Source organism: Musa acuminata, chromosome BXJ1-8, assembly GCF_036884655.1.
Source record: "Musa acuminata AAA Group cultivar baxijiao chromosome BXJ1-8, Cavendish_Baxijiao_AAA, whole genome shotgun sequence".
Taxonomy (NCBI): Eukaryota; Viridiplantae; Streptophyta; class Magnoliopsida; order Zingiberales; family Musaceae; genus Musa; species Musa acuminata.
Genome location: NC_088334.1, coordinates 44,234,783 through 44,258,383, shown reverse-complemented (window position 1 = coordinate 44,258,383; position 23,601 = coordinate 44,234,783). Strand labels below are relative to the sequence as shown.

At 36.5% G+C, this 23,601-nt stretch overlaps 2 protein-coding genes across 2 annotated transcripts; both read right to left on the bottom strand.

Moving 5' to 3' along the window:
- Nucleotides 1-9,431: 9,431 nt before the first annotated feature.
- LOC135589153 (transcription factor MYB1-like) lies at nt 9,432-10,643 on the bottom strand. The gene is made up of 3 exons (XM_065081452.1): nt 10,409-10,643; nt 10,203-10,332; nt 9,432-10,114 (listed from the first exon to the last, which is right to left on the bottom strand). The coding sequence occupies exons 1-3, from the start codon at nt 10,539-10,541 to the stop codon at nt 9,505-9,507; spliced, it is 873 nt and encodes a 290-aa protein (XP_064937524.1). The 5' UTR covers nt 10,542-10,643; the 3' UTR covers nt 9,432-9,504.
- A 5,298-nt stretch (nt 10,644-15,941) lies between these two features.
- On the bottom strand, nt 15,942-18,503 carry LOC103995281 (cytokinin dehydrogenase 11). The gene is made up of 4 exons (XM_009415834.3): nt 17,758-18,503; nt 17,384-17,659; nt 16,748-17,010; nt 15,942-16,553 (listed from the first exon to the last, which is right to left on the bottom strand). Exons 1-4 carry the CDS (start codon nt 18,463-18,465, stop codon nt 16,226-16,228), a joined length of 1,575 nt encoding a protein of 524 aa, XP_009414109.2. The 5' UTR covers nt 18,466-18,503; the 3' UTR covers nt 15,942-16,225.
- Between the last annotated feature and the right edge of the window lie 5,098 nt (nt 18,504-23,601).

Below are 23,601 nucleotides of genomic sequence, written 5' to 3'. Positions count from 1 at the left end.
ATTCTTTGGCAACAAATTTTTTTAGAAGTTATTGAAATTTTTATTAATCTTGTAATTGCATAGGAGACTATTACTATACCTAAAATTGAGTGCAAATTGGGAATTCATGATATGAAGATTACTAGATCTACTTGGTCTAAAGAACAAGTAATGACATTTTGAAATTATCGATTGTTAGTGAAAAATGATATTTTGACAAGTCTTTTGTATAGAAAGTTTTTACTATAAACTCAACACTAGCTTTTGAAAAGTTTGTCATTTTATCATATGTTAAGCCTTCTTCTTCCTTTTCTTCTTCTTCTATGAAAATAAGAAAAAAATTATTTCTAAAAGTAAGTGAACACAAAATAAAATGTAAAAAATAAAAATTATGAAGCTGTCTTTTCATTTGCAAAATATGACACATTTTTCTTGTGTTTACAATTTATTCTTTGGCAACAAATTCTTGTAAAGGTTATTGAAATTTTTGTTAATCTTGTAATTGATTGGGAGACTATTAATATACCTAAAATTAAATGTCAATTGGGAATTCATGATATGAAGATTACTTGATCTACTTGGTCTTAAACTCGGGAGGAAGAATAAGTAATTGTATTTTGAAATTGTGAATTATTTGTGAAAATTGACATTTTGATAAGTCTTTTCTATAGAAAATTTTTACTATCGCTCTTCTTCTTCTATAAAAATAAAAAAAAAATTATTTCCAAAAATAAATGAACACAAAATAAAATGCTCCTATCATCTGCTCCTCCTTCTTCTAGGTTTTTCATCTTACCATTGATTTCTATTGGACCCCTCCTCTCACCTGCTCCTCCCGTAGAGATTTCTCTATTCTTGTTGTTAAAAGTAAATAATTTCATACCTTAATTAAGTTAATGAAACCAGAGTTAATTGGAGTTGAAAAGCTATTCCTTTATGCAACGCATAAAAAGACGACTTTTGCCATGTTATTGGTGATAATAAACATTTAGCTTTTATTATGTCCTATCAACTCAAAATGTTAAATTCTTTACATCCTTTACTAAGAGGTTTTGGGGACCTATATGAGCATAAAATGGAGATTAAGTCTATTATTTATAAGGATTGAAAAGATGGGAACTTGGCTTAAGGAGTGAAATGACATGACTAAGGACAATGATATAATCTAAAGAGCCTTCATTGTTTATGACTGAAATGATTTGGCTTCTAATAAATAGAGGATAAATCCTTTCTCCATAGTATATAAAGTTAGGAAGTAAGTCACATTCTTTCTAGTTGAATGGAAAAAACCAGAGAATGGGTCGTATAAGCTATACATCTATGAAGCTTTACACGAGCAGTGGAAGATATATATTGACAGGAAACAAGTGGCCGAATGTGCTTTGAGAAAAGACATAAAAAGAGGGTAGAGATTGAATTTGACCCCAAGTTTGCTGATTAAATTTTTCTTAAAGGACTTCCAAGAATGTAATAAGGGAAAGTGACACATAGGTGATCAATTGACACATCACCCTGTGGACCTCATACCTACTCAGCCTTGAGTAGGATGCTCGTCAAGTGAGATCAATCGACACATCATCCTATTCAACGATTCCATGTATATTTTTACTGGCGAATAATGATAGATAATTTCATAGATTAATTCTCTACCTCAGTTTGATAGTGACTAATTCACTAAAAGAGATACATTGGATGCTAGGATTGATAAGCATTTTGGGATTCCAAAGCTTATATTCCAATGAGATAAGGAATCCTAATAAAAAAAATAGTTCTCGTGAATAAAGAAAACCCGATCATTAGTTTGGTTTTTTTATAAATACCTCCTGAATTTTGATGGGAGAGAAAAAATTATGGGAATTACTTTTGATGCTCATGTGTTTCTCTCTATAATGTCTGATCTCTAGGATTTTTAGAGAATATGAGTGAAAATATATAAATTCTTTCATATTTATATAAGAGGATGTGAAAAAAAATTATGCTTAAATAAAGATATCTCAAAGGTCTTATAATTAATCTCACATATGAAACAATTTGATCTTCTGCATGATATAGGTGAGGATTTGCTCAACCACATTAAAATTTTATATTGATCTCTTTGTGTTTTCTTTTAGTTTTGAAATTTTTTTCTCCACATAGGTATATCCCTAAATGAGCCTAATAATATATATATATATATATATCTATCTTCGGAATCTTTCGATTTACTAAATTAAGTATCGAAAGAGTCTTTGATACAACCCGAATGTAATTTTTATAGGATCACATGTCGAGATCTTCATTTTTCTTTTACACTAAAGTTATGGCAAGTTTAGATAGTAGACTCAAATTAGATCTACATATCGAAAGCCAAAATCTAGAGTAACAATAGGTGATTTAAGGCTTTCAATACGTGTGAAAGGCATAATGATGTAGATAAATTAGCTTGGGAAGCAAATAGACATCAAGAAAATAGAGATGAGAGTCACTCAAGAACATTAGAAGCTACCGAAGCATTACAAGTGTGTTAGTTTTCAGCACATCACACCACCGTGAGTGCCATTGGCCACTGTTGTCATTCAATGCCGGCCTATGTCTTACGTTCATGACCTAAAGAGAAATAGAGAAAGAGGCACATTCTCTTCACGTATTTTTTATTTACATTTCGTATCTTAAGTTAGGCATGTAGTTATGAAACATTTTTCATATGTTATTTATGACATTCTATTTCTGAAATATGACTTGTGTTGAAGTTTTCATGTCTAGAATCGATTTGAACAATTTTTGACTAATTAAAAGAATGATTTTTTTTTTTTTATCGGATCTTCTTTGTAGGAACAATGGAAGATCAATTACGATGTTATCGAGGATGTATACATTCTTATTAAGAGTATATTCATGTGCGCGATGAAGATCGAAAGACTAAAAATAATATCATATTTGTATGATTTAAAAGAGCCGAATGATATATATATATATATATATATATATATATATATATATATATATATATATATATATATATATATATATATATATATATATATATATATATATATATATATATATATATATATATAAGATTTGAGCCATAATTTATTATTTTTGAGTTGATTTGCTATTTGATACAATATAGGATAATTCTAAACAGTTTGACTTAGATTCATCAGCATTAAAAAGAATTAATGGCTAATTCAAATAAATAAAAATTCTTGCATGAATATGTTAATCCTGATTAACTCATCATTGTTCGATCTAAAAAATTCGGCAATTGTTGTAAAATTAAATAAAAAGTTTCAAATAAATCAGAATTCTTTCTTGTTTTGGAATCATAGGGACTGAGTATATTAAAGATTTATTTTGAGTTTTTGGTTTCAAGGATTAGATCAGCCATGGTTTACAAGAGTCATTAACTCATCTCCTCAGGGCTTTACTAGTATATAAAATAGAAGATATAATAAATATATTGCAATACATAAACAAATTTCCAACATTCATAGAGGTCATGATCATAAATTATCGGGTAAAAGAAAAAAAAAAACTTAGTTCTCAATTCAGTAAATAAATTAGATGTAATTCTCGATTAATTCATATGCTCTTTGTGACTGAAATCAGAATAATGTCAAGATAATTCATATGTTTATCTATACTTTTTTTTTTTATCTATTTGATATATTTTTATATGTTTGCTCTGTGTTATATTATACACTTCAGTTTTCATATTTATGTGCTACCTTTCGTAAAATTTTTATATCATTTGATGATTATTCTCTTCTTTTTAAGCTAAATGTATATTATCTATAGTAGGAAGGTATAGTCAAAATTGATTCTACTCTTTTCCGGCATGAGAATGAAATTATTGTATCCAAAACATTTCTATTCCCTCCGGGAATAGTTTCTCTGAAATCTTATTTCAAGCATTATGCTTGAAATCTAATTGGCAAAGATAGTTTATCTAAATCAGTAACTATAGAATCCGGTGGATCCAATTAGGTGATAGTAACTCAGAGTTCTATTCCGACTTGATCAAATCCAAAAGAAGAAGAAGAAATAAGATACAATTATGGATATGTGGGAAAAATAGTTTCCAAGTGACATGGAGGAGTAATCGTGCATGCTTCGCGCAGAACTTTGGTCTAAAGTTCTACAAATATATGATCCAATGTGATATGGGTACTTATTCGATCCGATCTCATAAGGTTGGCTATGTGGATGATGCTAACTTAGCTCTACTAGGTTAACAACTTAGTGTCGAGAAAGCTAGCTCGATAAAGTTGTTATCATCGTAATCATAGTTTTGATGGTTTAATGCATGATCTTATGACTTATTAATAATCGAATGATGCATATAATTATTTATGATATTTATCATAGTCTCACCCTTATGATCGACCTTCCTAAGTATTGTCTAACTTGGATACTTAATGTAATCCTCAAAATTTCATATTGACTTAGGAATTCAAAAAATAATTTTAAATATATTCGTAATTCGTCTCAAATACCTTATACTCAAAACGTAAATCTTGATTTTAACTTTAAATTTTAAAGAAAATTTTGGCATTACTGATGGGAAGTTATTGCTGATGGCAGTGAAATCAGGTTGATTTGAAATGACTGAGTCAGCAGTAATTTCAGACTTTTGAGTTGAGGACTACATTTGAATGAACTGACTAATAACAAGAAAGAACCCAAATATATATTAATGAGAGTGACTCAATCAATGATACTACTATTGCTGACAACCACAATGCTTAGGTCATTAGTACGAAGATGACAATGATGTCAATAATGATCAATCTAACTAAATAAAGTCTCTTACAGAAATATTGCAGACTACTTTTGTAGGTTCTTCAAAAACCTCTACAGATAGTACTGAAAGAAAGATGCTTCTCCAAGAAATTAATTTGTACCCTCAAATAGTAGATATGCTTTTCGTAGTCTTCAATTTTAACATCAAGTTTATCTTAACATACGACAAACACCTCTTACCTACCGTGAAATAAAGAAAAGACAATTCATAAGGATGCTAATGTTGTTTGTATCAGGCAATCAGCTCCTGAAATAAAGAACACCATCATCATCCTAGCTAGCTTTGTAGAAACGCCATCAGAATTATTATTATTATTATTATTATTATTATTATTATTATTATTATTATTATTATTATTATTATTATTATTATTATATCTTTATCGTCACGCAAGGATTCAATAAAATGATAACAATTAATTCAGATAATGACTTAAGGAAGGAAGAAAATGATCCATAGCATCAGCCATTCTTGAGAATAGATTTTGATTTAGCAGTAAGATTGTTTCTACTGAGATTAGGTTTCGAATCATGGAAAGAAGCTCGTTATATTTTACATTATAAGATTGAATACATTGAGTATCTCTAAATTCATCTTGAAGGAAGATATTGCTAAAAACGAAATTATTGTAATTTATTAAGCTATTATTGAAGAAATCACTTGACCTATAATAATTCAATCAGACGTTGAGCTAATTGTCAACGCATCAAAGAAAATACAAAACCAACTATTATATATATATATATATATATATATATATATATATATATATTATAATAATAAACAATGCGTTAGTTGTAATGAGAAGTTTAAAATAATATATTATTTATTATTTTTATAAAAAATAAAAAAAAATAAAAAAATAAAATAATTTAGTTGATAAAAACTGTGACTCAGTTTTCATAATTTATCATTGGTAAAAAATAATGAATAATTGTAATAAATTTAGGATGAATAATGATAAATTTGAAAAGCAGGTTGAAGTCAAAGACGGCCGTCGCTCACTAATATCTTTCTTTCGCTCTTTCTCTGATCAACCCAGTATGATTATTAGACTTCTCGTCCTTGTTTCTCTTTCTTCGCCGGCCGCTCCAACATCTTCGCCATGCAAACTTCTCTTTTCCTTCTTCGAGAGGCCATTGATTGATTTGCGTGAGGAGTCGCAGGGATGACAAGTGTCCCATCCGAAGCAGATCCTGCAGCAAAACGAAAAGAAAAAGTAGAAACACATGCTCTGAAACGAGCCACATCTTGTGGGGTCAGCGTGTTGACTAATTGCATCACTCTCACTTTTCTTTCCTGTCCTCCTTAGCTGTCTTACTACCTGCACTGTTCTTTCTCTCGTCAACATTATTGGCAGCATCTTTAACCTTTTCCATCATCTGTGTCTTTAATTTCCCAAACACCGTGGAATTATTGGGTCTGAGAAAAAGTTTTGTCGAGAAACTGCATCACCAGTGTCAGTATCACTCATGCAGCTGATTCCCTTTTTTTCTTTAGACGTGGCCGAGCGCCATGCATTCTCATGTTTTTGCTGCCTGTTCATCTTCTTCTTCTACGGTTCTGCGAGAGTGACCTTTTAACGGAGAACCAGCAGACCCTATCATGCATGAAGTTAGCTGCAGGAAACGAATCATGTTTCAGAATTTAAATGAGAAAAAGTAGAGATTCTTGGTTCATAGAAAAGAACTCTATGAATGAATCTTAGATGTGTAATTACATAACCTTTCTTTCAGCATTATAATCTTACAGCTCTGACCTTTTGAGTTACTTTCCTTTTGATTGTTAACTCTCTCTCTCTCTCTCTCTCTCTCTCTCTCTCTCTGCCAAATATTATGAGGATTGTAATACCTAATCCATGGAGATACTCTATTAATAATAATAATAATAATAATAATAATAATACTATTGTTATTATTATTGTTATTATTGTTATTATTATTATTATTATTATTATTATTTTATTGTTATTATTGTTGTTGTTGTTATTATTATTATTATTATTATTATTATTATTATTATTATTATTATTATTATTTCTCAATGTTCTTATACATTCTAATGATATAGTTGATCGAATATGAATTGTTTTTCTAGTTGTTTCATTTATTTCAATGCATGATTTGATTTTATGGCTGTTAAAGAGCCATTAATTAGTCAATTATATTTTATGGCTCTCGATTTTTCATTTTCTGAACATTTCAGAATTTACATCTCATTTTGATGAAAATGTTTTTTTATTTGTGTTTGAACACTTTAAAATGTATAATAAATTTTTTAATCAAAATATTAAATTATTAGTAATTATTTTAAATTATAATTAATATATAATGAGGGAAATATTCGTTCAAAATAAAGCTGATAACAAAAATTTTAATTAATACAAGTGACAATTAAAAAAAATTACAGTTCAATGGTGGCCAAATTAGTGGTTATTTTCCACTACATGTGGTCAGTAATGTTTTATTTCTAGTCTCATTCTTTCTGTATTTTTCATTATCCTTCACATCGAAGAAAACAATTATTCGTTGAACTTTTTTTTTATGATGGAATTGATGTTTCATCTTTCTTATTTTAAATAGAAAATTTCTTGATATCATTCCTTTTCAATTCGAGTTAGCACATTTTTGTGAGGACACGCTGTTCGAAGGACACATGTTAACCTCTAAAAGTGACACATTGTCTCTACTTTTGTCCCCCGTGCATGGAAATGTGGTGGGCTACGTTTTGCCCGAAAAATGAGAAATAAATGAACCAAAATGAGTTTTATTCTTTAATCATATGAATTCAAGTCTTATATGTTTCTTCACTGGTGAAACAAAATCAAGCCATCCAAATTATTTCATGGGGTTGGAAGAGTTTAGGAGTGAATAAATATAAACGAACTTCTATTATCCTAAAGCTAATTTCTCAAAACCGATCAAGTAATAAGAAAACAAGTAAATAGCTGAGTTTTTTTTTTCTCTCTTTAATTTAATTTTTCAGTGTCATTATTATGTATCATAATATCTTCTTTATAGATAATTTCTATCATCTAGTTAATATTAATATTATTTTTGACAAAAAAATCTACTGAAAGATTTTGGATGTTTAACTCACGATAATTATGAGATTCACCGTACATCTTTGAGTAAATTATAAGCTCATGATCTTACGATATATTATCAAAATCTTTTAATTGACACGTAAACATATTTCAGAAATATGGTAGGTTGTCCCCAAAAAAACATGCAAAGTGCCACGTGGTCGTGGACGTAGAATTAATGGTGCTCTCGTGTGCCCTGTTGGCAGCTCACGTGCAACATATCACGGCCCTCGTTTTTGCTGATCACATCATTGATCGTTAAGACTGACAACCCAAAGAGAAAGAGAAAGGAAACATTATTGTGATCTCATTTTCCTGTGCTGCATTATTTTTTTTGCATGATTGGAATCAGCAAACCTTTGGGGCTTGTGTCACTTATCGAGAAGTCAAGTTAGGCATTAGAAAGAGTTGAGCCTCTCGAAATCGAAGGACGACGAAGTTAATACAAGTTAGAGAAAGCGAACGTTCGTGGGATTAAAAGTTAAATCTATGCTAATTATATAAAATGGATGCCTTAATTAAAGATGGTTTTGTGTGTTGTGGTTGAGGGTTCTTGGCTCGATTTATATTATTAAAAATATTTATACGTGTGAGATGAAGAAAAATAAAATACAAAAAATAATCTTATGTCCTTAAATAAAATAAAATTTAATATATGTTAACCTTGGTCAAGTTAGACTCAAACTCATCATCATTATTTGACTTCTAATATCATATCAAAGTTATGAATCGATTGAATAAAATAAAAAATAATTGAGACAATGTCAAGTCGCATCTTCTCGGTGATGGGCAAATGTAGATGAGTGGATCGATTTATCGTCTTAAAAAAAGAGGTTTGGCCCACAACTTAGAAGCCCTCTAATAATAATATTATAGGTAAACACGAATGAGTGGATCGTTTTGTTATCTCAAAAAAAAAAGTTTCACCCACATCCTAGAAGCCCTCCAACATTGAATCAATGGATAGATATAAATAAGTAGATTATTTCGTCAACTATAAAAAAAAAAAAAAGGTTTAACCCACATCCAACATTAATACTATATAATCTTGAGATAGTCAGTTGCTAAGATATTCATTATGAATCGGCATCCTATATGTCAAAATGTCATAAATAATTTGAGAAGTCGAATAAAATTTTTATTTTAGACTTATTTTTTTTATTTTAAATCTTGGGTTAATATGACTTTGTTTCACTAAAATGATTACATTTATATGTGATTTTTTATTTTTTATAATAAAAATTGATGCAGAAAAAGATGTGGTTAAGACCATCAACCGATTGCCACTGATATATTATCTAGAGAAACGATCACCTACAAGACGCCAAACCGAGCACCCAAGTTAGATTCAGAGTTCTAAGATCCTGAAATCGAATAAAATATTTATTTCTACCTTAAATTTTCTTTTTTGTTTTACATCTTGGTCTGATATTACTCTGCTACTACATTTATATGTGACGTTGCTTCCTTCACAGTAGAAGTTGACTACACTTACATCTAGAAATTGTGTCCGAATCATGAAAAAGACAACGACTTTATTACTCTTTCTCTCTCTCTCTCTACGTAGAACTTCTTGAGGGTGGTGAGTATTATTACATGAACGGAAGCAAGCGTGGCTACGTGCATCAGATGTAGGCCGGAAAACCCAGAGGGTTCAGCTCCGTGAAACCATGTGCCTGGCACCACCGTTTGCTTTCCCGTTCTCTACCGAATCTATCAGCGAAGCTAATGTACCAATCTCAGCGGCTACTTGTAGTTCTGGGCGATCGGTACTTCCTCTGAAATCTTGGTGCACGGCGTCGCAGAACCAAAGCAAGTCGTCGCCGACAATTCCGTTCATGTTGCCGCCGTCTTGTACATCGTCCATCCTAAGCTGTAAGAAACAGTCGTCCTGAAAGCTGGGCACCAGTTCTTCCATGTTGAAGTCCTCGAAGAACCAGCCGGAGGGGAAGGCGTCTCGAGGGACCGACGAAGATGGGCTCCCATTGTTGGTAGGTTTGGAGCCGTGGTGGGTCGGTGGGTCATCCGGCGGTGACGGGAGATAGACCTTGGTGCACCTCACGGCCTTGGTACGAATCACAGCACTGGCCTCGCCCGCTGCCTTCACCTCCTCCGGTGACTCCTCTTTCCTGGCCTCCTTCCCTTTGACCGGTCTCCTGATGCAAGTCCGGGGGGGCGTCATTTTCTTGCTTAGGTTTGTGTTCCAGTAGTTCTTGATTTCATTGTCCGTTCTCCCCGGCAATCTGCCCGCAATGAGCGACCATCTACACGAAGAGAACAACAGGACCACGAAATTGTAGCTTCCTGCAACCGAGGTTTCGGACGTTCACGGAATGTTCAGGGAACACTTACCTATTCCCGAGGAGCCTATGAAGCTTGATGATGAGACTCTCTTCGTCCTCCGTGATGTTACCTCTCTTGATATCTGGCCTCAGGTAGTTCAGCCACCGCAGTCGGCAGCTCTTACCACACCGCTTCAACCCTACAACCCATTTCTCTCTCAGGAACACAGATCAAGACATGGAATGAATCGACATCTAAAGCTTGGCTACACTTACCTGCCCTCTTTGGGAGGTCTCTCCATTTACCTTCGCCATGAGTCTTAATGTAGTCAGACAGGATCTTGTCTTCGCAAGCAGACCACGCTCCTCGGTTGAGTCCCTCCTTGGAGCAACAAGGCCTCCTCCCCATTTCTCTCTCCCTCGTTGCCTATCACATTCAAGTAGCAATGGCAGTGATATGGTACCAGGTTTCCTAGACCACGAAGACCATCTTTAAGCGCCTGCTCGATGCATCTTACATGGTGACTCTCGCCTCACGGTACCACCGCATCATATATATATACATGGGCTTATGTATGCATCGGTAAAATCATAATCTATGGATGAGTACGCATGTAAAATGCTGTCCACGAGGGAACAGTTCACCTCAAGCGTGCAAAACAAAAGCCACTAATTATAGCTAATGAAGCAGCTACGAGACGATGATTAGGAAAGAACTATACATGCCTTTGTCATTTTACGGTTCCGCCTCCAAACTAATGATGGTTGAATGGAAGATGGACGACCGCTGTCCCTCAGATTTATCCTCACGTTGATATGTGAATGCATGCCTGCATGCATGCATGGCTCGTAATCCGTATGAAGCAGTGTATGATGGCATGGGAAAGCTCAAGAAGCCTTATTTATTGTTATTATTATTATTATTAGGTTGCTGGTCCCAAAACTTGCTTTCCACGATAGTATGTGGCAGAATCGATCATTATGTTAGTTCGGGCCCAGAAATCAGAGGAAAAAGTCATGCAAGGAAACTTGATCTCCAACTTACCAATCCTGCACTAATATTATTGCCACATAAATCATAAGTAAGTGAACTCTTTCTAACCCTAATCGATTAATCAAATTGATATCAATGTATTGTCGAGCCATATTACTTTTAACATTATGGGATTTTTTATTTTTTATTTTTGCTAGAAGATGTAAGTCGATGACACTATTTAAACTCACTTCAGAATGAGGAATAGATGGGGAATAATATTCTTTTCCTCCTTTGATTGAAGAAACATTATTTATGAGAATCTCATAAATTGGAATTAATGGCTTGGTCTGTTTCAAGAAAACCATGCAGTGCAAGCAAGCTATGTGAATCGAGGGACCGGGCATGTAATAGAGGACGCTATGCTCGGATCATGTTCTCTCTACCTTCTTTCTCAAGACTTTGGATCAACATAGTTGTGCCCGACAGTTCCAAAACATTTCATCAACGAAATTTACTGCGAATGGTCGAAGAGGAATCGATTAGACTTGAACACTAAATAACAGCAGACATGCTACGCGAATGCTGTGTCATGAGGCAATAAAACGTGATCTAGGGTTTCCGTGCACATCGGCAAAGTCCTAAGCTCAATTAAGCAGCCATTAAAGCAGCATCCCGGCATCTTGCACCAACCATTCAAACAGCTCGTGTTGCCTCAGCAACCCTTCCTAGTCTTCCTTGTGGCTCACACGCCATATTACTTGTTAGGTCATGTGCACCTCGGTAATGCAGCATTCACCAAGGACAAGCTAATTGTAAGGAATATTAGGAGTTAAATAGCTGGCTAAGCCCTCGTTACTGTCGATAACGACAACCCAAGTATGTACCTTAGATTCACAAAGCTACAGATTTGGGATTCCATTCGGGATGGAGATCTTTTACAGCAGTTCATACTGCCTGAAGCCACTACAAGCTTAAAAGATCATCACTTGATTAAGTCTCTCTCCTATCAGGAGATATGGTGACCATGGCTTAAAATCATTCCGAAATATTCCTCTTAATGCTATAAGAAAAAGTCCAGACTGATCATGTTCATATAAATATATATATATATATATATATATATATATATATATATATATATATATATATATATATATATATTTATCTTATGGTAGTAAAGGCTCTTAAGGTTTTTTTTTTTTCTAGTAGATTAAGTGAGAAGCTAAGAGAAAAAATCTTTAAGATTTATGTGAAAGGTTAAAGAAGTTGGATTTAGATTTAGGTTAGCTTAAGAGAGAATTTTATTCTTTATATTTTGTTGCGTAGAAAAATTATCGAACAATGTGACATCGATGACTTTTTTTTTATTTAATCTTTATTGTTGATATATAGATTTTGTTTTTCTTTTTGCATCAAGGTATTCTCTGAGTGCAGTGTCTTTGGGTTATTGGTCCCTCGACTTGTTCTTTTGCCTCAAGTAAATTAATTTGTGAGAAGTGTATGGAGGTCAATCTTGTTGTCTTCCCAAACTCCATTTGTTCTTGTTAGTGTAAACAATTTTAAGCCATGGTCTTAGGGCCAACGCGGCTTGGTTCGGGTTCAGATGATGGGGGATCTCCCTTGGACGTTCCTCAAGACTGCTAAGGTGGTCGATTACAGTGTCCCGATCGAGACGAGGTCGCTATTCCCTTCGGGAGAGGACTCCTCGTCTGCGCGTTTAGTGGATGACCTCCGCCTTCGCACCTTCACAAAGGTTGGGTTGGGGAGCTCGGCCCGACCCCTCCGACGATCAAATTAGTGGATAGTTGCAGGGGGTTTCTTTATCTATATTGTGTCTTCTTGTGGGCCTTTCGTCTCTCCTCCTCCTCCTCCTTTTTTTCTCGGAGCGCGAGGGTTTTTATAGTAAGAATTACCGTTGCTTGATGTGCCTGCCCGTAGGGAGCAGGATCGTACTTTTGGTAGCGTCTGACATCGCCGTTGGCGTGGCGTGAGGGATCGAGCTTGAGCAGGGTGTTAATGTGCCTTGATAAGCGTTCTGATCTGCGTTGACCAGGTACTGTCAGGTTAACAGAGACATGAGGTGTTATCTGGGATAGCTGACGTCGTGCGAGTCTTATCGCAATTATTACCCTCATTAGTTCTGTCATTCATTTCATAATGATTCTAAAGTACCAAACCTTTGTGCAAATGTTTCATCTTTTCGTGGGAGGCATAGCATCAGGATTTGTATATGACATCTCCCTCAGGAACAGTTGGGTGAGCTCCCTTTGTTTCTCTTTTATTATGCATCTATAAAAACAATCACTTGTGATATATCAGTTTATAGTTTAGTGCCAACCCAACACATATTTTGTATTATGCACATGTAGAGACCACCCAACTCTTCCAGAGAGAGCACATATATATATATATATATATATATATACATATATATATATATACATATAAATATATATACATATACATATGTATATATATATATATACATATACATATACATATATATATATATATTATTTCTTTTTTTTTTCTTATTATTAAATTAAAAAATATTCATATGATATTCAATTTCTATTTAGGTTTGCATCATACTCTCGATGTTATGTTTCTTTTTCTATCTATATTCATGAAGAAAATTAAATTCTTCATCTTTGAAACTTTTGACTATAAAAATTTTCTTATAAACTCTCTTACTTAAGTCTAAAAAATTTCTCATATATATTCTCGCATCTTTTTTTGATCCATTAAAGAAAATTTTAGTAGTATTTAAAGTATTTTTTCACATCTTGCTCTCCCACCAAGATTTAGGAATACATAAACTATTTATAAAATAATCAAATCATAATTTTCGAGTTGTCTATCATTAACAAAAGTTCTTTCCATAATTTCTTATACTCCAATGAGATTATCTTTAGAAATCCAAATAAATTTTGAAGCTTGTTGCCTCCGAGTTCCTGAAGATTATTAGTCTAATGATAGAGAGAGAGAGAGAGAGAGAGAGAGAGAGAGAGAGAGAGAGAGAGAGAGAGAGAGAGAGCAGGAGTTCCATGACCTCTTGAAATGAGAAAATAAGAGTTTTTCCCCTATTATTTTACGAGGAGATATTTCTTTATGAAATTGAGAGATGAACGATGTGTTGTTGAGAAGATCCTTTGGGACTGTATGATGATAAGAAATATCTGTTGTGTCAAAAAGGATCATTGGATAATTATACAAGTATGGACCTTGGATCAATCATTACATCTTTTCAGCTTTACGCAACATTTTTCCTTCCATCGATGGATAATGGAAATGATGAGACACATTGTTTTGATCTAATAATGCTTTAGCTGCAATCTCAAAGTCTATCAGACATATGACGAGAAACTCGAATAGAAATGTGTAACAAAACATATGCAGATTATCATTAATACTTTTAAATTCTCATCTGATAAACTTATCATCGATAACAACATACACAACACAGGAATCACGAGATTTCATCTTAATTAGATGAAATCTTGTCTTGATGTACAAAGAACAAACCAACGAAGTCTTGATGGGCATACGGAATATATTATTACATTGGCAAGAAATAAAATGGCAAAGAACAAAAAGAGAGAAAAGTATAACGAGGAAGATGACCGAGGAGCGGAAACCTCGCGCTGGCTTCCAACTTGCTTCATTAAGTTTCGCCAACGATGAGCCCAAAGGGGCGACGGCGGCGAAGCCGGAGCATGCATCAACAGTCTTTAAAGAGAGCATTAATGCTGGCGATAAGCTGATCCAGATTCATAGCGGCTCCAGCGAGGAGCAATGATACCGAGTCTTTTATGGGCATTAATGCCAGCTTCAGTGGTCGAGCCAGTTGAAGTCCCGCAGATTGGTCGAGCTTGCAATGAAGAGGCCATCGCTTCGAGGTTGCTGCAGTGCGTGGAAGAGTACGCCTGTGCGGGTTTCACAGACTGCTTTGTGGCTCGATCATGCATCTGTTCTCTCCCCATTGGATCATATAGGATTTCGTTCTCTCTCATGTAAGTACGCATCCGAGGAAATTTCCTTGCAACTTAAGATCGAGGGTGGGTTCCGGTCATCTAAATTGAGTCCGGAATGATATCGGACAATTTCCAAACCTAGTAATCAAGTGCTTAAATTAATAATTTTCAAAATACGATCTTAATCGTCTTACATATCTTATCCATCGTCTCACTATGTCGAGGTTCCATTTAGTAACGTGAGAAGTGATGAGAAAATAAAAATATCAATTTTTATTTATAAAATTGAATTATTATCATTCTAATTCTTATTAGATATTTTAATCTTTAGAAATCTCATCCCATCAATTCAATGACATGTTATATTCATCGGATCGATCAAATCTCATCTCCATCAATTCAATGACATGTTGTATTCATCCGATCAATGCTTAACTAAATCCTTACATCTAGTGATAATAACTTGACAATTACGAGATGATGACTCGACAACAACATGATACTTCAGTCAAAGTGACACTTGATGATATCGAGTATTAATATGAATCGTTATCCAATAATATCGAGTATTAATATGAGTCGTTATCCAATAATTGTAACACTCGATGATCCTTAGCATTAATCCTTTATTTACTGATGTCGTGTAGCTTTATAAAAAAAATTTTGAAAGAAATTTTTTTTTATATTTAAACTCGAGGAGAAAATTTCAACCTTAACTACTTTTCCAATCGGCCAAATATTTCATTAATTTAAGTTTTTCGAGGGGCTTTTATCTCAGACTTTTAACATAATTTTGATAAATAATTTAATAATATAATATAAAATATTAAATATATATTAAATAATATAATATGAATAATGAATAGAAAAAGTACTTTACAGATACATATCAATCAGAAGTGGACTAACAGAAAAATGCCACCTGTACAATTCTTTTACTTTTTATCAAAGGGTTAAGAAAAAAAAAAAGAAAAAGCAAATCATTATCCAATGACAACCACCAACCAAACTATCCCCACCACCGGTCTCAGCTGCCACTAACTATTTTCTTTTTTTATTCGTCTCTTTTCCAGCATTTATTTCCTTCCGTCTTCCCAACATCATCATGATCTGCCAGCCTCGGAGCTGTCACCACCGCCTCCATTAGGGAGCGGCGGCGGGAGGCTCGGCCCGGGCGAAGATCGTCTGCCCGGGAGCGAGGATCGCGATGGGATCGTATCGCCTCTTCCGCTCCACGAACCGCGCCCAGTCCCTCCCGAAGTGCCGGGCCCAATCGGCATCGCTCTCGTAGCGGGGGATGTAGACCTTGAAATCGTAGCCCTTACTCCGGCAGCAGCCGATGATTTCCCGGTTCTGCGCCACCGCTTCCTCCAACGCGGCGTCCCCCTCCCGCGGCGCGATGAACCGGAGCAGCGCCACCAGGTAGAACACCTCGCTCTCCGGCACGGCCACCGACATCCGCGGGTCCCACCTTCATCATCATCAAGAAGAAAACAAGCCATTCATTATAGACGCTAGCATAGCTGTTTCGCTGGGCCACCCGCGAGGGGGGCGGCAGAAGTATGTTACTGCCCGGAAATCGCAACCGAGTCCTCGGTACTCCCCTCCCACCCAAATCTACTCAGACCCAGGGAAAAAGTAAAGAAAGGAAAGTAGTGCATTAACTTGCTCCGGAGCAACGGGTACACGAGCATGGGCCCGCCGACGCCCCTCCTGAGAATGCGCTTGAAGACGGTGCGGTCGAAGTCGGCGATGTCCGACGAGGAGACGAGGATGTTGAGCCACGGGTGCGGCGTGGCCCAAGTCCCGTTCGCCCGCGCCTCCTCCTCCGACCGCCCCACCCGCGACAGGAAGTCCACGTAGCTCACGTCCGCCGCGAACACCAGACCCCGCATGTACCGCAGCGGCCACATCATCTCCTTCGCCCGCTGCCAAAAGCATATAAAAGATTAAAAAGGGGGGCAAAGTAATTCCGGACGGCGGCAAACAGTGCTACCCCACGGCCATCAACAGCTACAGCAGCCACCCCCTTTTTGTACGCAAAATATCGCCCGAGACCAGTCGGTGTGAGCCACTAGTCTTAATTACGAGAGATCGAAACGAGACACCACCCTAATTGACTTCCGGATGGGCATTAAGGCGAGCAGGTGCGGGTCAGGAGTTCCAACGGGAGAGAGATACTGCTCGACGGGGACGAAGAGTTGTATAGGTGCGCGCTTTCGTTGTATTCGCGACGATGGCTCTGGAGAGATACGTGGTGTGTGTCCGTATGCACCTGGGAAGATGGGCGAGATTACCCACCTCGTCCACGCCCGCCGCCCCGCGGTGGTTGTGGTGGAGCGCTAGCTCGAGGCAGTAGAGGACAGGCTCCGACTCCGCCGGGATTTTCGCCGGGTCAAAGACCGAGCCGGGAAGGATCGCCACAGATCCCCACCCGTTCACCGGGTCGGAGACGTCGTTCACGAAGGCGAAACCCTCCACGTAGTCGAACGCTTCCGAGTCAGCCCGAGTCACTAGCCACTCAGCGTCCCCCGCGTACTCCTCGAATCCTTTGTAAACCACCCTTATCCACCTCACCTGCATCGAAATGACAATGGACGGTTCAGAAAGCATATCAAAAGAAAGGACGCACTGAACGAGGGATATAAGAGAGCAACGGAACGGCGGTCGCTCACCATTTTGGGGGCGGGGACGAGAGGGATTCGGGCGCGGGTGATGACGCCGAACTGGCCGAGCCCGCCGAGGGCCGCGAAGAAGAGATCAGAGCACAACGAGGGCGAGCAGACACGCCGCTCGCCATCGCCGGTGACTACCTCCAGCTCCGCCACGTTGGCCACCTGCGGGCCGTGCCGGAAGGCCTGGCCGCCGATCCCCCCGTTCGAGAGGGTCCCGCCGACGGTGAGCCCCAGGTAGTCCGTCCACGACGTCGGCGCCATCCCATGGTTCCGGACGCCCCACTCCAGGACCTCCTCCCACAGCGCCCCCGCGGGGACGTCTGCGGCAACGCCCCCGCACCGGACTAGCTCCATGGGGGGCCCGAGATCGCGCATGTCGAGCACGACGCCGCCCCTAGCCATGGCCTGGCCGCCGACAGAGTGGCCGTTGCCGCGGGCGGCGACGGTAAGTCGGGACGAGCGCCTAGCGACGCAGACGGCGCGGACAACGTCGTCTGTCGTGGACGGCCGGAGCAGGGTGGCAGGCGGAATGAAGACCATCCCGCCGAAGTCCCGTGCAGCGAGGGCGATGTCTCCGGCGGCGGCGGCGGCGACATCGAGCGCGCCGATGTTCTCCTGGCCGGCGTCGCCGCCGTCGCTTGGCTCCGCATCGCCGTCAGACACGAGGCGCCGTTGCTGTTCGACGTAAGCTATCATCGTGGTAGGCATCCCAGCGCAATCGGCGCTTGCCTCGTCTTTATCGTGTTCCTCCAAATATACTCTTGGCGGCGACGACGGAGTTCATATAGAGATAACGGCGACGTCAAGCACGACGTCACCAAAATTGGTAAATTAACTGATATTATTAATTTATTGTAGAAAAAGCAAGAGATAAGAAAGTGGTTATGGCGAAACCAGAATCCGAATACACTTACAATGGGTGGAGAGACGAGACTGGAGGGAAAAGAAGATTACAGGATCAATTGATGACATAGAAAGTGGATGGAAATTGAGGATGGGAATAATTGATTGTGGTAATCTGAATTTTATTTTATTTTATTTATATCCAAAGTAAAATCATACGTCTTGTCACTACTGTTAATCTCGACCGTCAAATGATAAAATTGATCCGAATTAATATTTTACTTAAATCTGGTCACTTTTTGAAGCTGAGAAGGGATTCGATTTGGGATGAAATGTGATCCCCACGGCTACCACAGGACCTTCACAAGGGAAGACGTCCACTCAGGGAGATATGAATCAATCTTGTGAAGTGATTTAAACGATGGCGAAGTTTTCTCATGTTCCAAAATGATTAGATTTTCTAATTTCATTCAGTTAATTTCTGTAAATTTTTCATTGGACGATGTTTGATAATGTTTATCCGATCTGCAAGTTAGTGTTCATTCATATCGAATGAAAAAGACCCAAGATTTGCATGCGGTGATGCTCGATAAAGAAACAAAATAAACAGCACATAATGTTGTACTTTCTTTTATTTTTAAAAATAATTAATAAGACTCACTCGAAATTTTAATCATTCTAATACTATTTTTTTATTTTTTAGAAGTTCGATGTGAATGAGAACTTATTATCATGCAAAAATAAGAAATTTCTGTTTTCTTTTTGTACTAAAAAGTAATATATATATATATATAATATAAAATAGTACGATCTTACGGATAATATAAATTTACAATTATGAAATATGAAATAGTTAAAAGTAAATTAAAGTTTAAACTATATGATGGAGAATATTACAGAGTTATACAAAAGTGAAAATGGTAACAAATAAAAAATTATAAGTACAAAAATTTTCATATTATTACTAATCTAATTTTTTTAATATATATATTAACTGTTTTAATTAACCTTAATCTTGATTATAATTTCGATTTTAAAAGCATATGGACCATACATGATTTCAATTTAGATAGAATACAATTATGATTCTATTTAGATTCAAACAACGAAATAGAAAGAAGATTCCGTAATCCAAGCATGAACAATACAAATTAATGATTTTTATTCCTTCTTGACTCCAAGGAGATGAAAACAAAAATCGATAGAGATGTAGGATTATTACAGGCAAAGAAGAACCATCTGAATTCTACTGCCTTTGAGAAGAATAAAAGGGTCATTTTGAAATTTAAACGCACACAAATCATGAGTCAAGCATTGTCCAAAGTCTTAATTACGGACCCACTATACTAATGATGCTGCATGCATTGATAAGGAGACTTCACTTAGTGGTGTGTCGAGTGTGGATTACCCAAGTTTCCTCCATAAGCATTGGTTAATTTGATTGGTATGTGGATCTACCTTGAGAAATCTTTCAATTAATATGAGAACTTATTATTCTAAGAGATTTTGATGCAATATGCAAGACGAGTCATCCGATGTTTAAGTTAATAAATAATTCAGAAGAATTAATGAATGTTGAGTTTTTAGAATGACTAATTTAGATTAGAGAAAAGATAATATAAGATCATCTAATATGAAAATTAATATTATTATTTGTTGATAGTTGAGTGCTTGTTAAGTTGGTATCCTTAAGATGTCGATAATGCATTTTAGAGTGTCAATCTACCCATATCACTTACCATATTTTTTATATTTTAATTTTTGTTTACAAAATTTGATGATTTGATGCCCCCATACATCATTGAATTAAATTTCTTTCTTAATTTTTATAAATCAGCTCACCTTTTATCCTTTATTCACACAAGACTTGTATACTTTGCACCACTCTCACTATGAAATTTATATTTATCCAATCAAGATGCAAAAGTATGATGATTTTGAAGAAAAAATAATTTATGAGACTTTAGAAAATAATCAAGATATCATAATTTAGTATAGTTTTAAATGAATTAAGGTAACAAGTCAAAATTATGAGACTTTAGAAACGATTTGATCTTAAAAAAATCAACCATATAAACTATTTGTTTATTAATGCAATTGATGGAGAAGTGCATGAAGAAAGATGGATGAACTTATTAAACACTACTGAACCTTGTAACATAAGATATTTTAGTTGTTTGATAGATTTAATTATAGTCCTTTCCCAAGAATGTCACAGCTAATTAGGAACGAGAATACCAAATCCCCACACTACAAGGCTATGTTAGGAATATACCTAACAAAGCACAATGCACCTTTAATACTTAAGTTAGAAATATTATTTGGTAGATATAGTTAAATGTGAAATCCAAAGAATTATTGATAATATTAGAGATATATAATTTATCGAATTATAATGTATTTGGGGCTTTTATAATAGGACGAATGATCGTGAGAATAGATTTAAGACGACCCATGATATCCCATAATTTTTATGTCTTTAGTTGTACATCCAATCCAAATCTTTTAATTTTATTAATTATTTAGTTGTTAATTTAAACAACTTGACGATATCGAAAGAGAAAGAAGTTATATAAAAAATTAAAAAAAATATATAAAATGTAAATTCTATCGAATAAGTAAATGAATTAGATCGATCAAGAGTTTGATTCTAAATTTTTCGATCGATCAACCGATGCGATTTGATCAATAAGGAACAATATGTAGTTCTTTTTCTTTTTATAAAATTGTGAAAAGAGATTCTCATGGTTGGTGTTAGTGACATATGAAGAAGATATGGCATTTGGATATGACTAGCAATCCGATCATAAAAGTTAAATTCCATTTTAGATCGGATTGACATTTATGTTGCTTAAGTACTGAAACCAAGGAAAGGAAAGGTGATGAGGTCAGTCCAAAAAATATAAAAACACCGGCCTAAAAGATGGCGATTACAAACTCAATCGTACCTTTTTAGAACATATAGTCTCACAAATTTGACTACAATTTTGTAGGTGCGAAATAAAAGTCTTCACTGTGCAATCGATGACTCCATTTGGTTCCGTAAACTAAAAGTAAGTCCTAATAAACTTAGCTTTTCCAACACAAACATAAATCATCAAATCCACTTAGCTAAGTTTGTCATAAGTCAGTAGTCGTTCGATGGTGCTTAAAATATATCCAAACACTTTCTTACTACGAACAAAGTACCATTCCAAACAAGAGATATCCTTCAAAGAAATACTTGCATTATATTATCTTCATATCGATACACGGATTACCAAGATAGTAATGTATCTAAGGAACTTAGAGGACATTAGCATGATGCTTTGTGACATGGATCGAACACTACTGATGAATCAAGTGATGCTGTGCATATAGTATTTTTCTTCTTTTTTTTTCCTGAAATAAAAAACAAAACCCTACCATACGTAATCAGACATAGTGAATGAATGCTCCATTGTTTTATCCATCCTACAAGCCGTCAACATGCAAAGCACAACATGTGTTGAGGCCCCTACCTGCCTAATTCCTCAAGTCTCCATCTAACCATCAGCTCATCTATTCTCCTCCACGTAACCTAGACATGTAGCCATGCGCATCTCACACTATCATATAGCTACCGAACAAAGGAGACTTGTACTGAAAGCTCCTCGGTCCATATCAAACCGTCATCACCGAAAGAGATCACCGTGGCGAACACGGAACTGTTGACAGCAGCGTTTGGAGGTGTCCGCAAGCGTACAAAGACGTACGCTTCCAAGTAAAATAATGGGGAAGATGTCTTCTTGCATGGCTCAGTTTCGTACCGTCTGTGCTTGGTGGTGCTAATATACACGCACAAGTTTCTTGCAGCAACGCAGGTAATATGGTGAATTGAACTTGGCCCTTGTTTGCATCGAACAAGGAGTAAGGCAGTATACATCTTTGACAAGATAATATTATTGATACCTTACTATTACTATCGTATAGCTAACATGATTTCGTCCTCGGATGTTACAATCATACTCACTACCCTATCATATCTTTCAAATTCGATGTAATATAATTACACCAAATGTCAAAGAAGACACATAATCATTTGCGGTATTAAATAATGATTTTAAATACAACAGTCTAAAACTCGAGATCCATAAAAAGATCCCTCAGATATATTCTCGGAATGATTTCGAGTACATTCTGTTGTGGGGGCAACTGTTTAAGCCATGGTCTTGGGGCCGTCGTGGCTCGGTTCGAGGGTCCGGATGTCGGGGATCTCGGGCGGCGTCCTTCGAGGTCTCCCGGTGGTCGATCTCAGCGGTCCGGTCGGGATGTCGCATCGGGGGGAGTGCTTCGCCGTAGCGCCGGGAAGAGGCGACCCCGTCTCGCACCTGCACACAGGTCGGGCCGGGAGCTCGGCCCGATCCCTCCGACGATCAAGTTAGTGATGTGGAGGAGGTTTAAGAGGAGGAAATGCCTCCATGTGTTGTGTCCGTGTTTGTCCACCTCCCCTATTTGTTTAGAACTCAGGGGTATTTATAGATGAGCTTGATGTTACCTGATGTGGCTGCCTGTAGAAGGCAGGCTGATAGCGTCTGACATGGGGTTGGCGTGGAGTGAAGAACCAAGCCTGAGTTAGGCGTTAATGCACCTCGACCAGAGTTCCGGTTCGATTGATCGAGAGCAGTTGCATCGATCGAGGCATGAGGCGTTGGTTGACGTCAGCCGAGTCTTATCGTAATTACTATCCATATCACATTCCGCCCGTATAGATTTAATATTCAGTTGATATTGTCTACTTCAAAGTTAATTTAAGCTTTAAAGAGGTTTTATCGATTAAGTCTCTAACATAGTTTTGTAGAGTTCGACACATTTTTTTTATTGGATAGACTCGAAATCTATTAGTCTGACATCAAGACTCGTATTGAATACGGAATAAAATTTTAATTGATAAAAAAATTAAATATCTTTGAATTTATTTTTAAATTGAACTAGTCATTTTTTCGATCTGATGTTTAGGTTTTATGGCTATGATTTTTATGG

What these genes read in the sequence shown, in the direction of transcription:
- LOC135589153 (XM_065081452.1), bottom strand. Translation starts at nt 10,541, where the DNA reads ATGGGGAGGAGGCCTTGTTGCTCCAAGGAGGGACTCAACCGAGGAGCG. An exon ending in AGACCTCCCAAAGAGGGCAG is followed by an intron (nt 10,333 to 10,408) that starts GTAAGTGTAGCC and finishes AATGGGTTGTAG; the next exon opens with GGTTGAAGCGGTGTGGTAAG. An exon ending in CATAGGCTCCTCGGGAATAG is followed by an intron (nt 10,115 to 10,202) that starts GTAAGTGTTCCC and finishes CTCTTCGTGTAG; the next exon opens with ATGGTCGCTCATTGCGGGCA.
- LOC103995281 (XM_009415834.3), bottom strand. Translation starts at nt 18,465, where the DNA reads ATGCCTACCACGATGATAGCTTACGTCGAACAGCAACGGCGCCTCGTG. An exon ending in GGGCGGCGGGCGTGGACGAG is followed by an intron (nt 17,011 to 17,383) that starts GTGGGTAATCTC and finishes TGCTTTTGGCAG; the next exon opens with CGGGCGAAGGAGATGATGTG. An exon ending in TACCCGTTGCTCCGGAGCAA is followed by an intron (nt 16,554 to 16,747) that starts GTTAATGCACTA and finishes ATGATGATGAAG; the next exon opens with GTGGGACCCGCGGATGTCGG.